The sequence below is a fragment of the Aquarana catesbeiana genome, linkage group LG09, assembly GCF_042186555.1.
Source record: "Aquarana catesbeiana isolate 2022-GZ linkage group LG09, ASM4218655v1, whole genome shotgun sequence".
Taxonomy (NCBI): Eukaryota; Metazoa; Chordata; class Amphibia; order Anura; family Ranidae; genus Aquarana; species Aquarana catesbeiana.
In genome coordinates, this window is record NC_133332.1 from 46,350,785 (window position 1) to 46,369,318 (window position 18,534).

Consider the following 18,534-nt stretch of genomic DNA (forward strand, 5'->3'; position numbering starts at 1 on the left):
ACTATCTGGTGTATATGTGGTATCATTTTTTCTATATTAAACATTTATATTTCTGCTAAACATGCCGGTTCCTTATTGAAGAATTCTTTTTGCCTTCTACTCTTGTTTTTTGTTATGCTCTCCAATTCAGAGGAACACATCCACCCATATTACTCTGGATGTTAGCAAGTTTTAGCATCTGTAGGCAGATTCTATTTGGGCATCACCCCTATCTGTCTATAGCTATATGTAATTAGAGCAAAGTGTCTGTTTCATAGGTTTTTCTTGTTGATTTATGGGGGGGTTGGTGCTTTGGGGCAAGGGGGGTGCCCTGCGGGCCCCCCCACCCCAAAGCATCTTGTCCCCATGTTGATGAGGACAAGGGCCTCTTCCCGACAACCCTGACCGTTGGTTGTCGGGGTCTGCGGGGGGGGCTTATCGGAATCCGGGAGCCCCCTTTAACAAGGGGGCCCCCAGATCCCAGCCCCCCACCCTATGTGAATGAGTATGGGGTACATGGTACCCCTACCCATTCACCTGGGGAAAAAAGTGTCAATAAAAAAGAGAAACACACTACACAGGTTTTAAAAGTAATTTATTAGGCAGCTCCGAGGGTCTTCTTCCGACTTTGGGGTTCTTCTTCTGACTTCGGGGGTCTTCTGCCGACTTCGGGGGTCTCTCAGGCCTCTTCTCCCTCTCTCCGGTGTCGTCTTTGCACTCTCTGGTTCTTCTTCAGTGCCTTCTTCCTTCTGCCAGGCTCCTCAGCTATCTTCTGCTCTTTTGCCGCTCTTTTTCTAGCGGAGGAGCTCGGTCTTTTGAGACGTCTTCTTCCCTCTTCCCTTCCAGAGATGTTGATACGATGCTCCCTCTATCTGTAATGCCGTGAGCGAGGTCCGCAACCAATTTTATAGGCATGAGGCGTGGCCACCGGGTGATGTCACCCAGTGACCCCGCCCCTTATGGCGTCACAGTCCCATCATACCCCATACTCATTCACATAAGGTGGGGGGCCGGGATCTGGGGGCCCCCTTTTTAAAGGGGGCTCCCGGATTTTGATAAGCCCCCCGCCCGCAGACCCCAACAACCAACGGCCAGGGTTGTCGGGAAGAGGTCCTTGTCCTCATCAACATGGGGACAAGGTGCTTTGGGGTGGGGGCGCCCCCCCTTGCCCCAAAGCACCAACCCCCCCATGTTGAGGGCATGCAGCCTGGTACGGTTCAGGGGGGGGGCGCTCGCTCGTCCCCACCCCCTTTCCTGACCGACTGGGCTGCGTGCTCAGATAAAGGTCTGGTATGGAATTGGGGGGGACCCCCACGCCGATTTTTTCGGCGTAGGGGGTGCCCCTTGGAATCCATACCAGACCGAAGGGCCTGGTATGCTCTTGGAGGGGAACCCATGCCGGTTTTTATTTAAAATTTGGCGTGGAGTTCCCCCTCACGATTCATACCAAACAGTGCCTGGCATTGGTGGGGACTTCCCGATGAGCGAGCCAGCTCGGCGCTGCTATCCGCAGCTGACACAGTGCACTGCGATTACCTGCGGTTATGTGCGGATAGCTGCGCTAAATCGCTCCTGGATGCAGTCAATTCTATTTTTTCTATCCGCATGGAACCGCATGTAACTAAATCGCAGCTAAACGCAGTGTGTGAATGGGGCCATAGGAAAGCATTGTGTGCTTTTAGCTGCGGTAGAAAACTAGAAAATCCGCAACTAAAAGCACCATTCTATCTGTCCGTGTGAAAGGGGCCTAAGGAGTGTGTCTATGGGAATGTTTGACTATTCTTCCAGAAGCACATTTGTCAGGCACTGATGTTGAATGAGAAGGCCTGACTTGCAGTCTCCGCTTTAATTCAACCCAAAGGTGTTCTATCGGGTTGAGGTGCAAGCCAGTCAAGTCCCCCCCCCCAAAACTCACTCTTCATGTCTTTATGGACCTTGCTTTGTGCACTGGTCCAAATCATTTGGTGGAGGGGGGATTATGGTGTGGGGTTGTTTTTTCAGGGGTTGGGCTTGGCCCCTTAGTTCCAGTGAAGGGAACTCTTAAGGTGTCAGTATACCAAGACATTTTGGATAATTTCATGCTCCCAACTTTGTGGGAACAGTTTGGGGATGGCCCCTTTCTGGTCCAGCATGACTGCTCACCAGTGTACAAAGCAAGGTCCATAAAGACATGGATGAGGGAGTTTGGGCTGGAGGAACTTGACTGACCTGCACAGAGTACTGATCTCAACCCTTTGGTGCTTACCACCTAGCATCTACAAAATGGCTTTACTACCATGCATATGTGGGGCCGCAGCCATGTGTCTGAATGGACACAGGGAGCTGTGACTCGGCTCGGGTGCCCCCATATCAAGCTGCTTGCTGTGGGGGCACCCAACAGGAGGGAGGGGCCAGGAAAGCTGAAGAGGGACCCGAGAAGAGGAGGATCTGGGCTGCTCTATGCAAATCCACTACACAGAGGAGGTACGTATAACATGTTTGTTATTTTTAATAAAAAAAAATAAAAAAAACGATCACTTTAAGTATGTATGCATGCAGGAGAGTGTGCTTAGCTGTGAAAACCCTTCATCCCCTCCTGAAGACTGCTGGGATGTATGACATCATTTGCCTAGGCAAGAATCCAGGAAGTAACTGAAGAAATGACAAAAAAAAAGTTTAAAATAAGTAACTATGATATATTTTCCCATCTATTTACTAATGATAGTAGCATGGGGATTAAAAATAATCAATGTTGATTGGGAGAGTGAAGTTCCACTTTAACACTTACAACCTAGTCTCCTACAAAATGGCTTTACTACCATGCATGTGTGGTTGGCACTTACAACCTAGTATCCTACAAAATGGCTTTACTACCATACTACCAGTAAATAACACAAAACTAAGCGACATACAATAACACATTGGGTTGCATCACATTTAAATAATACTTGTATGTTTTGTACCAGTTGCAGCCCCAAAAATATAGATTGCAGTGTTACAAAAAAAAAAAAGGGAGAAGAAAAATGGGGGTGGGGTCGAAAACATAAGAGCTTTACTACCATGAGTGTGTGGTTGGCGCTTTCAACCTAGTCTCCTACAAAATGGCTTTATTACCTACCATGCTTATGTGTAGAGCTAGTCTACTGCAAAATGACTTTACTACCATGAGTGTGTGGTTGGCATTTACAATCTAGTCTCCTACAAAATGGCATTACTAATATGCATGTATGGTTGGCACTTACAACCTAGTCTCCTAAAAAATGGCTTTACTACTTGCGTGGTTGGCACTTACATCCCAGTCTCCTACAAAATAACTTTATTAACTACCGTGCATGTGTGTCTGGTGCTTAGTCTCCTGCAAAATGGCTTTACAACTATGAGTGTGGTTGTCACTTACAACCTAGTCTCCTACAAAATGACTTTATTACCATGCATGTGTAGTTGGTGCTTATTACCTAGTCTCCCACAAAACAGCCTTACTACCATGAGTGTGTGGTCGGCACTTACAACCTAGTCATCTGATTCTTGCTTACAGCATAGTTTCCTACAAAATGGCTTTACCATGAGTATACTGTAAATTTGGTGCCTATGTATAAAGCAAATTGACTTTTATGGAAGACCAGACTGTAAGCTTGTGAAGCAGCTCCTGTAGAACATGCAATCATTTTCCTTGCTCTACCATTGTATTAGTTACTGGTGTCCAGAGAAGAAGTGAGTGGGTGGTGGTGATTGACCATAAGGCTGAATTATCTGTGCAAATGTAACGAGGTAGGAGATTGACTAGAAAGCAGCCACCACACATGCATGGCGCTACCATACTTTACCCATAAACCCTCCAAGTTAACCTTTACCATTGCAGTGCAAAACCTGAGGCCACATATTTTTTGAAGCCTGATTGACCCAATTTATTTGTTTGATTTCAATTTGGAAGTCAGTTTGTCTGTTTTCAGTACCAAAGCATTGAACGCCATATACTAATAGCATTAACATGAATGCAGGCTTATCTTGAAAACGACATGTATAAATCTGAAGCTGCAATTAATATATGAGGCTGGAAATGTAAGCATTTTTTTCTTTTACAATAACTAAGGTATATATGTGTGTTGTCTGGTCCTCCCCTAGATATCTATGCATTCGGTATTGGTACGGAAATTGACAGGGTAGAACTGAGTGAAATAGCGTCTCAGAAGGAGAAGGAGCAGCACATGTTCATACTGGAAGAAGCAGAGCGCATTGAACAAGTCTTCCAGGAGATAACAAGTATGGTCTTCTACTCTTCTTCCTCTTACACCACAGCAGTCTATAATCTTTTTGCTCTTTAATCTATTATTTCTTATCTGGATATACACCAATCAGTTATAACTTTATGACCACCCATCTAATATTGAGTAGGCCCCCCTTTGTTGCCAAAACAGTCCTGACCCATTGAGGCATGGACGTCACTAGATCTCTGAAGGTATTTTGGGGTATCTGGCTCCATGTCATCAGTAGCAGATCGTTTAAATACTGTAAGTTGCGAGGTGGGGCCTCCATGGATTGGATTTGTGTTTCCAGCACATCTCACAGATGCTCAATTAAGTTGAGATCTGGAGAATTTGGAGACAAGACTTCATTGTTGTGCTCCTCAAACCGTTCTTGAACTATTTTTTAGTATGGCAGGGTGCATTATCCTGCTGGGAGAGGCCACTGCCATCGCGGAATATTGTTTCCAAGAAGGGGTGTACTTGGTCACCAACAATATTTAGGTAGGTGATACGTGTCAAAGTAACATCCACATGATTGGCAGGACCCTCTGTTTCCCAGCAGAACATTGCCAAAAGCATCCCACTGCCTCTGGCTGGCCGTCGTCCCATGCATTATGGTGCCATCTCTTCCCCAGGTAAGTGACACACGCACTGGGCCATCCACATGCTGTAAAAGAAAACGCAATTCATCAGACCAGGCCCCCCTCTTCCATTGCTCCATGGGCCATTCACGTGTCTGTTGTGGGTTCTTTTTGCTGTTGGCAGCTTGGGCACCCTGACCAGTGTCTGGCTACACAGCCCCATAAACAAAAAATTGCGATACCCATTTTTTCTGCTTTCAACACATCAAGCTCATGAACAACATGTTCACTTGCTGCCTAATATATCCTACGGATTTTCAGATGCCATTGTAATGATATAATCTGTGTTATTCACTTACCCTATTAGTGGTCAAAAAGTAATGGCTGATCGGTGTGTATCAGGAGAATGCTGTACAGCTAGAATACTGGTGGCACTGTAGTCCCCACACTTGAGTGGTGTAATTCCAATGTCCACCAGCAGGTGTCTCCCAGAAGCCAGTGGGTCTTAGCGAATAGTCACCCCCTGGTGTTGGGAGGCTATGTAGACTGACCTATGAGTCCACCCAGTATTTCAGCATTTTGTCTGTGTACCCACTACTGTTGTATCCTGAACCTGCCTGATCTGTACCACCTGTACTCACCCTGACCTGCATTCCCTCCCCCATCCAGCCTTTCCACCTGATGCTTGCTTTGTCCTGCTTCCCTTTACCTCCTTCCCCTGCAGTTGTTGCTGTATATAGTATATTTATGACACAGAGACCATGGGAAGAGGCGGAAGAGCCAATCATTTTGCATATTTAATTAAATAATAAAACTAATCAATCTTGCAAATTTATTACAGAAATTAAAAATTATGGGGAAATGTGTGGCCTGAATGATGAGAGCTTAGATACAGACCAAAGTGACGAGAGTCCAGATACATCTACTCCGAAAAAACATCCATGGAATGTGGAAATTAAAGTGAGTAAAAAAGTTATTAATTATAAATGGCTAAAACAAGCATTCAATTTGCAATGCACCCTGATTCTAAAATAGCAGATATTCATAAATAATGGCTGTTCCGCTGGATGTTTTTATTTTTTTTTTATTTTTCTTTGCTTTTACTTGCCCGCTGACCGTCATTATCAAGAAAATGATTAAATGGTAACTGGCAAAGAAAAAAAAATGGGCCCATGTGTTTAAGAGCTCTGGATCTTTTTCTTAATCCCACCATCCCTCAGTCCGATAGAGTCCTTAGAGAACCTCAGATTTATTTGTAGGATGTAAGCTGGAGAGTTTGAACCTATCGCTGCGAAGGATGTTAGGCCCAAACGCAAGTACAAATGGACAATGGATAAAAATGTTAAATGGGTCACTGATTGGTAGCTAGAAAAGCTGATAGCATTAATTGTGATTTTGTTCAATGGACAGGAAGTTACAAGGACACTGGATTTTCAGCAGGATTAACATTTTTCTGTAATTGCAGAAAAAGTGCTTAGCCTGAAAAAAAGAAAAGAAAATGAACGCAGCCACCACATTTTAGAATTTAAATATGCAATAATTACCTATTTGTTCTTGGGTTTAGGTCAGGGGTCTCCAAACTTTTCAGGGCCACATCAAGTACCAGCATATTACAAATATTTGCAGGCTGAAGAAAAAAAATTTATTTTGTAAATGAATAAATAACATTTAAATGAATAACTAAGAAATAACTTCACATTAGAAACCCCCATCACATCAGTGTCTCCCCTTTCTTGTTTTTAATATTGATTTGATTCTTGTACAAACAGAACAATACACAGGGCCTAATGGCCCAGAAAAACATAGGTCTTACAACCAGTACAGGTAAAAGATGCATAAAAAAGAATCAAAAGCAAAGGAAAAGGAAAAAAAAAAGAAAAAAAGAAGGGGAGGTTTCATGGAGGGGGAGAGGGAAAAGGAGGTGTCCCATCAAAGCGCCCTTCACATCAGAAGCCCTCATCACATCTGAGCCCCCCTTCACATCAGACTCCCCTCTTTACATTACACACCCTCCTTCACCTCAGAATCCCTCCTTCAATTCAGAGTCCCCCTTTCATACCTGAAACAAGTTGCTTTGGGCCGGGTAAAACATTGTAGTGGGCCATAAGTGGTCCACAGGCCGTAGTTTGGAGACCTGTGGTTTAGAAAGCTGGGTTTAAAAGCTTTGAAAATGTATTTGCCCCTTTCCTGATTTTTTTTTTGGGCATATTTGTCACAAATGATTCAGATCATTAGATAACATCCATTAGTGGATCATGACTCTCACTATGGTTCGCTGGAGTCCCAATGCCTTAGAAATGGCTTTGTAACCCTTTCCAGATACATGTCTATCACTTTGTTTCCCATCTGTTCTTGAATTTCTTTAGATCACGGCACAATGTGTTACTTTTTGAGATCTTTTAGCTTGCTTCACTTTGTCAAATGGATTCTATTTAAAGCGGAGTTTCACCCAAATGTGGAAGCTCTGCTGATCTGCTTCCCCTCCTCCCTCCAGTGCCACATTGGCACCTTTCAGGGGGAACGGGTACCTGTTTTTGACAGGTACCCATCCCCACTTCCAGGAGACAGAGCCACGGTTCCGTTCCTCAGAGGTTCGGCCCCCTCCTCCTTTCTCCGCTGCTGAGCCAGTTAGAAAGCGCAGCGCGCTTTGTGCATGTGCAGTAGGGAACTGGCTGTGAGGCTGAAAGGCTTCACTGCCAGTTTCCCTTACCAAGAATGGCAGCGGCAGCACCTGAGAGCTGATCCGAAAATCGTCTGGGGTGCCCACATCGCCGGCTCCCTGGACAGGTAAGTGTCCTTATATTAAAAGTCAGCAGCTGTAGTATTTGTAGCTGCTGACTTTTAATTTTATTTTCCCCAGGCTGGAACACTGCTTTTAGGCTGGGTTCACACTGATACTACACAACAGTCATACGACTTTCATCCTACTTTGCTCTGCGACATCAGTCCTACATTGGTCCTACATCCATCTGACTTGAATGAACAGGGATCCGACCTTGATACCCGGCAATACCAGGCACTGTGTCTGGTATGAATCTATAGGGGGAACTCCACACACAATGTAGAAAAAAATTGGCATGGGTTCCCCCTACAAGAACATACACAAGGCCCTTCAGTCTGGGATGGATTTTCAGGGGAACCCCCACGCCGAAAAAACGGTGTCGGGGTCCCCCCCAGAATCCATACCAGACCCTTATCCGAGCACACAGCCCGGCAGGTCAGGAAAGGGGGTGGGGATGAGTGAGCCCCCTCCTGAACCGTACAAGGCGGCATGCCCTCAACGTGAGGGAGGGTGCTTTGGGGCAGAGGGGCCCTGCGCCCCCACCCCAAAGCACCTTGACCCCCTGTTGATGAGGACAAGGGCCTCTTCCCGACAACCCCGGCTGTTGGTTAGCGGGGTCTATAGGCGGGGGGCTTATAGGAATCTGGAAGCGCCCTTTAACAAGGGGGCCCCCAGATCCCTGCCATCCACCCTATGTGAATGAGTATCAGGTACATTGTACCCCTACCCATTCACCTAAAAAAGTGTCAAAAACAAAACACAGTACATGTTTTTAAAGTAATTTATTAGGCAGCCCCAGGTTCTCTTCCGACTACTTCTCCCCTCTCCGGCTCTTCTCCCTCCTCCGCCGATGTCTTCTCGCCCTCTCCGGTTCTTCTCCTTCTGTCCACAGTCTTCTGCCAGGTCTTCTCCGCTATCTTCTTGCTATCTTCTCGCTCTTTTGCTGGGTCTTCTCCGCTGTCTTCTCCCTCTGTTCTTCTTCCGATGTTGACTCAACGCTCTCTCCTGCTCTAATGCTGGGTGTGCCACTACTTATATTGGCATGGGGCGGGGTCACCGGAGGCCCGCCCCTAATGAGGTCACTGCCCCATCATGCCCCAGGCGGTGACGTCAAAAGGAGTGGGGCCTCCGGAGATGACATCACCTGGCGACCCCGTCCCATCAACATGGGGACAAGGTGCTTTGGGGTGGGGGGGGGGCGCAGGGCCCCCCTGCTCCAAAGCACCCACACCCCCCATGTTGAGGGCATGTGGCCTGGTACAGGTTCAGGGGGGGGCGCTCACAAGTCCCCACCCCTTTCCTGACCTGCCAGGATGTGTGCTTGGATAAGGGTCTTGTATGAATTTTGGGGGGGGCCCTATGCAGTTTTTCCGGCGTGGGGGTTCCCCTAAAATCCATATCAGACCGAAGGACATGGTATGCTCTTGGAGGGGGAACCCATGCCCGTTTTTTTTATTTTTAATTTGGTGTGAAGTTCCCCTTCAAGATCATCAGAGCATAAGACGCATGCCAAAGTCGGATCAGTCAAGATGGCGATCCGACTTTGTACTGACCTCAGTGATATTCAATGGGCTGAAGTAAGATCAAAGTTGGACCAGTTAAGACGTCTCCCATAAGGAAACATTGATTTTCACATGTCATGCGACATGAGCTCCCAATGTCGGAGTGTTTGTCGTACCAGTGTGAACCCAGCCTAAGTGATTTCTTGATTCAACAGGTTTAGCAGTAATCAGGCCTGAGTGTGGCAGGTGAAATTTAACTCAGCTGTCCAAAAGATGTGGTTAACCACAGTTCATTCATGATTTAGCAAAGGGGGGGGGGGCAATTAGGCAAATACTTTTTCACATAGCGTCAGGCAGCTTTGGACAGCTTTTTTTCCTTAATAAATAAAACATTTTTAAAAAATTGCATTTTGCATTTAGCCGGTAGTATTCAAATTTGATTGATGATCTGAATCATTTAAGTGTGACAAATATGCAAAAAAACAGCACTGCATATGCCTGGAGTATATGCCTACACGATTGCAGAGCCTGCACCTGAAGTTGTGAGTGGGGAGGGCGGTTATTAGAGACACCAACACGCTTGGAGCGGCATCGCTACCTCATGTATATGCCTGAGTTGCGGTTTACCGTAATTGTTTTGGAATAATTCTGATTAAAGTATTTGTGTTTCCCAGACTCCAAATGCAAGCCCTTGCTTCGGATCTCTGATCTCCAGCCGGTGGGTCCTCTCTGCTGCTCACTGTTTTAAAGGTTTCGCGCCGGAGCAATACAAATTTCAAATTGGTAAATATACAGTATGAGCTATGTGCAGGAGCATGATGAATACAATGTAATCATTTCACAGATCTAATTAATAAAGGCATCAAAGTTCTGCTATTGCAAAGTAAGGCTTAAAGTGCTACTAAACCCACAACAGTAAAATCAGTCTGTATATGCAGTAAAGCATGCTTGTTATACTCACTATGAAACCTAAGGGGTTAATCCTGCGCATTGTGTAAAAAGGCTATTTGATCCTGTCTTCTCTAATCCTCCCCTTATTCCACTGTCCCCAATCCATCTCCTGATAGATCAGAGCCGAGTTGGCCCTCTGCACATGCTCAGTTTGGTGTGTATTGCTAGAGAGTTTTTTTTTTCTTGGGAGAGTGCATGTGATCAGCACAGGGCCAATCAGCACTGTCCAGACAGAGGGTCAGGGGTCATGCAGCCTCATAGGACAATCAGGGGAGAATAAAAACTCCTCCTACAAGCTTTAACCAGATATTGATATAAGTCACAAGACTGCTATATACTTCTGATGAGAAAAAGTATTTAGCAGTTTATATCCCTAAGCAAAACATGACTTGGTACTTGGTGGAGAAACCCTTGTTGGCAAGCACAGAGGTAAGACGTTTCTTGTAGTTCTTTACCAGGTTTTCACACATCTCAGGAGGGATTTTGGTCCACTCTTCTTTAAAGATCTTCTCTAAATCCTTAAGGTTTCTTGGCTGTCTCTTGGCAACTTGAAGTTTCAGCTCCCTCCATAAATTTTATATAGGATTAAGGTCTGGAGACTGACTAAGCCACTCCATGACCTTAATGTGCTTCTTCTTGAGCCACTCCTTTGTTGCCTTGGTGGTATGTTTTGGGTCATTGCCATGCTGGAAGACCCATCCACGACCCATCTTCAGTCTTCTGGCTGAAGGAAGAAGGTTCTCATCCAAGACTTTACAATACATGGTCCCGTCCATTGGCCTCTCAATGCAGCAAAGTCGGTCTGCACCTTTAGCAGAGAAACAGCCCCAAAGCATAATGTTTCCATCTCCATGCTTGACTGTAGGGATGGTGTTCTTAGGGTCATGGTCAGTATTTTTCTTCCTCTAAACGTGGCGAGTCGAGTTAATGCCAAAGACCTATATTGTATTTAGGTATTTTCTTCCATTTGCGAATAATCACTCCAACAGTTGTCTCCTTCTCACCATGCTTCTTGCTGATGGTCTTGTAGTCCATTCCAGCCTTGTGCAGGTCTACTATCCTGTCACTGACGTCCTCTGACAGCTCTTTGGTCTTGCCCATGGTGATGAGGTTTGAATTGAAGAAAGAGATTCTGTGGATAGGTGTCTATTATACACATAACGAGTTGTCATTAGGAGCACCTTCTTAAAATGACAGGACTAATCTGTGTACCACATGAGCACATACTGTAGCCAGTCTGTGGAGGCCAAAATTATTGTTGGTTGGTAGGGGAAACAAATACTTATTTTACTCACTGAACTGCAACTCAATTTATAACATTTGTATCATGTGTTTTTTTTTCTGGATTTTTGGTTGATATTCTGTCTCTATCATTTAAAATACACCTATGATAACAATTATAGACCCTTCATGTGGGCAAACTTACAAAATCTGTAGGGGATCAAATAATTCTCTTCACCACTTTAAAATAGTGAAAAGCGTTCCAAAAATAAATAAAAAAATCTGAAAAAGATAATAATAATTAAAAATGATACATATTAATAACTATTATTGTTGTTATTATTATTATTATAAAATCAGCAGTGGTATATTATATTTATTATACTATATTAATTATATTATATTAATTATATTTAATTTATTATATTATATTCTGTATTGATTGGAACTATGCAAAGAAAGAACTTATATATTTAAAAAATATTATTACACCTGTCAAATGCCTCTGAAAAGCGTTTGACTGTAGATCGCCTTTAAGATCGGCTGTAAACTCATATAAACAAGCCCAAAGAGAAACCTGTTCTGTGATATGTTGACTTTCATTGCTCGCATTTTTGTAAAAGTAACAGTTGCCTTTTTGAAAGAGGGATGGAGCTGACAGCAGAGTGGCTCAGTGGTTAGCATTTATCTAGTAGCATTGGAGTCCTCAGTTTGAATCCAAATCAGGGCACTACTACCTGCATGGAGTTTGCATGTTCTCCCTGTGCTTGCGTGGGTTTCCTTTGGTTACACCAGTTTCCTTCCACATACGGTTGCCACCTGTCCAGGATTCACCCAGACAGTTCAGGTTTTAAATCATATGTGTCCCAATCAATGGTTTCCCATTCAAAGAAATTAAAGAAAAACCTGTCACTGCTTATAGTGCTGATCGTAAGCGTCTTTTGACTCGCTGTTGTATCATTGTTCTCTGTACAACCGCCATCTTGTGCTACGCCATAATAGCAAGTGCTAATCCTCATTTTCTAGTAGTAGTCAGGGCCGGCGCCAGCATAAGGCTGCTTAGGCAGTTGCCTTAGACTGCCAGGATAGGGTAGGGTGGCGGACAAATCAGAATCCTCAGACACTTGCTGGAGATTCAGATTTTAAACCCCTTCCCGCTGCCTACAGAAACCAGTGTTTGTGCTGGGGGAACACTGCACAGAGCGCTCCCAGCACAGAGAACGGGCTCTCGCCAACAGACAGCTCCGGGGCTCGTAACAATGATTGGTTTCCCGGTACCTGATCACTGTGATAGCCTCTGATTGGCTATCACAGTGATCAGTCACTGTGCAACCCCCCCCCCCCCCCCGCAATTGTTTTCTTTTCCCCTCCTCTGAATGTAGAGAAAGATACATTGTATCTTTTTCTCCTTGCCAGGGGAGAAAGGAGAATATATAAGATCCTTTATCCCATTAATGAGGAGTGGAGTCGCTTGACCGGGCTGTGACGAGATATTAGCTCATTGTTTATTTACACGGAGGTGAGCAGACACTTTGCTTGGTGGAGGATTGTCACATTGTTTTATGATCAGGCACTGGATACATTGAAGGATTATACTAAATTCACAGAGGAATGTAAAAAGAATTAATTCACAGAGGACTTTTTTACACATTTATTTATTCATTAAGGCCTCTTTCACACGAGGGATCCGTATGTCCGATTTTCATCCTTCCGTTTTCGGATGAAAAACGGACATACATTCATCCCTATGGAGCGTCGGATGTCAGCGGTGACATGTCCGCTGACATCCGACCCCGCTCCGATCCGAAAAGTGTAACGGAGGAAAAACCTACTTTTCCATCCGTTTTCGGATCGGATCGGGTGACGACGGACACTACGGTCCGTCATCATCCGATCCCCCCATAGGGGAGAGCGGCGCTCTGACAGGTCCGTCGCTGCACAGTGTGCAGCGATGGACCTGTCATCTTCCTGCTCAGCGGGGATCGGCGGAGCGATCCCCGCTGAGCAAGCGGGTGTTCACGGGGCGGATCATCACTGATCCGCCCCGTGAGAAAGAGCCCTAACTGTTTTGGGGTTCAAATTCACAATATATCAATAATTTATTTATTTATTTTGTACTGTATTTATTTTTGCTGCGTTACACTGATTTATACTATTTTATTTTGTTGAGGTGTTGTGAAATCACTTACACAGTGGTTGGCGGGTCAACATATCTACAGTTGTGCTCATAGTTTTACATACCCTGGCAGAATTTATGATTTCTTGGCCATTTTTCAGAGAATATAAATGATAACACAAAAACATTTCTTTCACTCATGGTTAGTGTTTGAAGCCATTTATTATCAATCAACTATATTTACTGCCCATTCCTCTTGGCAAAAAGTCTCCAGTTCCTGTAAATTCTTGGGCTGTCTTGCATGAGCCGCACGTTTGAGATCTCCCCAGAGTGACTTCATGATATTGAGGTCAGGAGACTGAGATGGCCACTCCAGAACCTTCACTTTATTCTGCTGTAGCCAATGACAGGTCAACTTGGCCTTGTGTTTTGGATCATTGTAATGTTGGAATGTCCAAGTACGTCCCATGCGCAGCTTCCTGGCTGATGAATGCAGATGTTCCTCCAGTATTTTTTGATAACATACTGCATTCATCTTGCCATCAATTTTGACCAAATTTCCTGTGCCTTTGTAGCTCTCACATCCCCAAAACATCAGCGATCCACTTCCGTGTTTCACAGTAGGAATGGTGTACCTTTTATCATAGGCCTTGTTGACTCCTTTCCAAATGTAGCGTTTATGGTAGAGTTGCCACCTCATCCCTTTAAACCCGAACACACATGAATTACGCAGGTTCTGAGGCTAATTTAATTCAGATAATGCACCAAGTGTGTATAATTACCATCTTAATCAGCCACAGAACCTGTGTAATTATTATGTGTTCGGTTTTAAAGGGATGAGGTGGCAAATCTAGTTTATGGTTGTGGCCAAAAAGCTCAATTTTGGTCTCATCACTCCAAATGACTTTGTGCCAGAAGGTTTGAGGTTTGTCCCTGTGCTGTTTGGCGTATTGTAAGCGGGATACTTTGTGACATTTGCGTAGTAATGGCTTTCTTCTGGCGACTTGACCATGCAGCCCATCTTTCTTCAAGTGCCCAGTGGCATCGCTATAGGGAGGCGGGGGGTGCGGCCCGCACCCGGGTGACACCCACCAGAGGGGTGACACCAGGGGCGCATCATTCATCTCTGTGCAGTGTGTGCGGGGCTGCACACATAGTTGTCTGGACCAAATCTGAGCCCCGCAGGTGCGCCTATGACTGCCGGATGCTCGGTGTCATATTAACCCCCACACACACAGCACACAAAGCTGCTCCGGGTCACGATGCGTCAGACAAGCAGCGCTGAGATACCGCTCGCCCCATCTCTCCTGACCGACTAAAGCGATCACAGGACTGACCAGCAGCATTGGCCAATCAGAAGAGATTGGGAAAGACATCCACTGACGGGTGATGTGTATGACAGCTCTACTACTGTCCCGGCGGCAGCTCCTTCTAAAGTCCAGACTACACACCTTCTGTAAGTTGTAGCTGCTCTTCGGTAGCAGCCCCTCTTCTGTTCTGTGTAGGATGCAGTACTTTACTTTTACACTCTTGAGCCTTGCCCCCTGTAATTAGTGAGTTTTTGAACTCTGCCCCCTTTACACAGTGAGCTTTTGAATTCTGCACCCTGTACGTAGCGCCACCCTGAGCCTTGTGCCCTGTATACAGCGCACTTCTGTACCCTGCCCCCTGTATATAGCGCAACCCTGAGTCCTGCACCCTATACATAGCGCAATCTTAAGTCCTGCACCCTGTATGTAGTGCAATCCTGTGTCCTGCATCCTGTACATAGCCCAATCCTGAGTCCTGCACCCTGTACATAACACAATCCTGAGCCCTGTACATAGCCCAATCCAGAGTCCTGCACCCTGTACATAACACAATCCTGAGCCCTGCACCCTGTACATAACACAATCCTGAGCCCTGTACATAGCCCAATCCAGAGTCCTGCACCCTGTACATAACACAATCCTGAGCCCTGTACATAGCACAATCCTGAGTCCTGCACCCTGTACGTAGTGCAATCTTAAGTCTTGCACCCTGTATGTAGCCCAATCCTGAGTCTTGCACCCTGTACATAGCACAATCCTGAGTCCTGCACCCTGTAACTAGTGCAATCCTGAGTCCTGCGCCCTAACGTAGTGCAATCATAAGTCCTGCACCCTGTACATAGCGCAATCATAAGTCCTGCACCCTGTACATAGTGCAATCCTGAGTCCTGCAGCCTGTACATAGCACGATCCCGAGTCCTGCACCCTGCACGTAGTGCAATCTTAAGTCCTGCACCCTGTATGTAGTGCAATCCTGAGTCCTGCACCCTGTACATAGCACAACCCTGAGTCCTGCACCCTGTACATAGCACAACCCTGAGCCCTGCACCCTGTACGTAGCGCAATCCTGAGTCCTGCACCCTGTACACAGCACACTCCAGAGTCCTGCACGTAGCGCACACCTGAGTCCTGCACTCTGCACGTAGCGCACACCTGAGTCCTGCACTCTGCACGTAGCGCACATCTGAGTCCTGCACCCTGTACGTAGCGCAATCCTGAGTCCTGTACATAGCACAATCCTGAGTCCTGCACCCTGTAACTAGTGCAATCCTGAGTCCTGCACCCTAACGTAGTGCAATCTTAAGTCCTGCACCCTGTACATAGCGCAATCATAAGTCCTGCACCCTGTACATAGTGCAATCCTGAGTCCTGCAGCCTGTACATAGCACGATCCCGAGTCCTGCACCCTGTACATAGCACAACCCTGAGCCCTGCACCCTGTACGTAGCGCAATCCTGAGTCCTGCACCCTGTACACAGCACACTCCAGAGTCCTGCACATAGCGCACACCTGAGTCCTGCACTCTGCACGTAGCGTACACCTGAGTCCTGCACTCTGCACGTAGCGCACATCTGAGTCCTGCACCCTGTACGTAGCGTAATCCTGAGTCCTGTACATAGCACAATCCTGAGTCCTGCACCCTGTACGTAGTGCAATCTTAAGTCCTGCACCCTGTATGTAGCCCAATCCTGAGTCTTGCACCCTGTACATAGCACAATCCTGAGTCCTGCACCCTGTAACTAGTGCAATCCTGAGTCCTGCACACTAACGTAGTGCAATCTTAAGTCCTGCACCCTGTACATAGTGCAATCATAAGTCCTGCACCCTGTACATAGTGCAATCCTGAGTCCTGCAGCCTGTACATAGCACGATCCCGAGTCCTGCACCATGCACGTAGTGCAATCTTAAGTCCTGCACCCTGTATGTAGTGCAATCCTGAGTCCTGCACCCTGTACATAGCACAACCCTGAGTCCTGCACCCTGTACATAGCACAACCCTGAGCCCTGCACCCTGTACATAGCACAACCCTGAGCCCTGCACCCTGTACGTAGTGCAATCCTGAGTCCTGCACCCTGTACACAGCACACTCCAGAGTCCTGCACGTAGTGCACACCTGAGTCCTGCACTCTGCACGTAGTGCACATCTGAGTCCTGCACCCTGTACGTAGCGCAATCCTGAGTCCTGCACTCTGCACGTAGCGCACACCTGAGTCCTGCACTCTGCACGTAGCGCACATCTGAGTCCTGCACCCTGTACGTACCGCAATCCTGAGTCCTGTACATAGCACAATCCTGAGTCCTGCACCCTGTACGTAGTGCAATCTTAAGTCCTGCACCCTGTATGTAGCCCAATCCTGAGTCTTGCACCCTGTACATAGCACAATCCTGAGTCCTGCACCCTGTAACTAGTGCAATCCTGAGTCCTGCACACTAACGTAGTGCAATCTTAAGTCCTGCACCCTGTACATAGTGCAATCATAAGTCCTGCACCCTGTACATAGTGCAATCCTGAGTCCTGCAGCCTGTACATAGCACGATCCCGAGTCCTGCACCATGCACGTAGTGCAATCTTAAGTCCTGCACCCTGTATGTAGTGCAATCCTGAGTCCTGCACCCTGTACATAGCACAACCCTGAGTCCTGCACCCTGTACATAGCACAACCCTGAGCCCTGCACCCTGTACATAGCACAACCCTGAGCCCTGCACCCTGTACGTAGTGCAATCCTGAGTCCTGCACCCTGTACACAGCACACTCCAGAGTCCTGCACGTAGCGCACACCTGAGTCCTGCACTCTGCACGTAGTGCACATCTGAGTCCTGCACCCTGTACGTAGCGCAATCCTGAGTCCTGCACTCTGCACGTAGCGCACACCTGAGTCCTGCACTCTGCACGTAGCGCACACCTGAGTCCTGCACTCTGCACATAGCGCACACCTGAGTCCTGCACTCTGCACATAGCGCACATCTGAGTCCTGCACCCTGTACGTAGCATGCAATTCGGCCACGCCTACCCTTTTATGCAGTGTGCTTCCCCTGTGGGGGCTTGGTTGAGCCTTGGGTGACACCATCAAGTGCACTGTGGCAGGCTGAACAGGAGAGCCTGATGTGCTAGCCTTCCAAGTGTACTGCTCTGTTCTGCTCATACTGTCACTCCACAGCAGCAAGACAGAGCACTGTGGAAGGCTGGAGAAGAAAGCCGCTCCAATGCGGTAAAACATGGGGGGGGAGGGGGTGACACCATGTTTTTCCGCACCAGGTGACACCAACCTTAGTGACGCCACTGCAAGTGCCTCCTTATTGTGCATCTTGAAACAGCCACACCACATGTTTTCAGAGAGTCCTGTATTTCACCTGAAGTTTTTTGTGGGTTTTTCTTTGCATCCCGAACAATTTTCCTGGCAGTTGTGGCTGAAATTTTAATTTGGTCTACCTGACCGTGGTTTGGTTTTAACAGAACCCCTCATTTTCCACTTCTTGATTAGAGTTTGAACACTGCTGATTGGCATTCTCAATTCCTTGGATAACTTTTTATATCCCTTTCCTGTTTTATACAGTTCAACTACTTTTTCCGGCAGATCCTTTGACAATTCTTTTGCTTTCCCCATGACTCAGAATCCAGAAACATCAGTGTAGCACTGGATGAAAGATGCAAGGGTCTGTCAGGATTCCAGAAACTCATTGACTTTTTATACACACACTAATTACAAGCAAACAGATCACAGGTGAGGATGGTTACCTTTAATAGCCATTCAAACCTCTTTGTGTCAACTTGTGTGCATGTTATCAGGCCAAAATCACCAGGGTATGTGAGCTTTTGATCAGGATAATTTGGGTAGTTTCTGTTGTGATTATGATTTAAAAAGAGTA

The 18,534-nt window shown here is 46.3% G+C and overlaps 1 protein-coding gene across 1 annotated transcript in view; it reads left to right on the forward strand.

Moving 5' to 3' along the window:
* LOC141107583 (complement C2-like) overlaps positions 1-18,534 on the forward strand; it is a 108,939-nt gene that overhangs the window by 53,474 nt on the left and 36,931 nt on the right. The window contains exons 10-12 of the mRNA XM_073598427.1: positions 4,081-4,218; positions 5,625-5,743; positions 9,742-9,850. Of these exons, the coding sequence (XP_073454528.1) occupies positions 4,081-4,218; positions 5,625-5,743; positions 9,742-9,850 (366 nt within the window). The remainder of the gene's footprint in view (positions 1-4,080; positions 4,219-5,624; positions 5,744-9,741; positions 9,851-18,534) is intronic.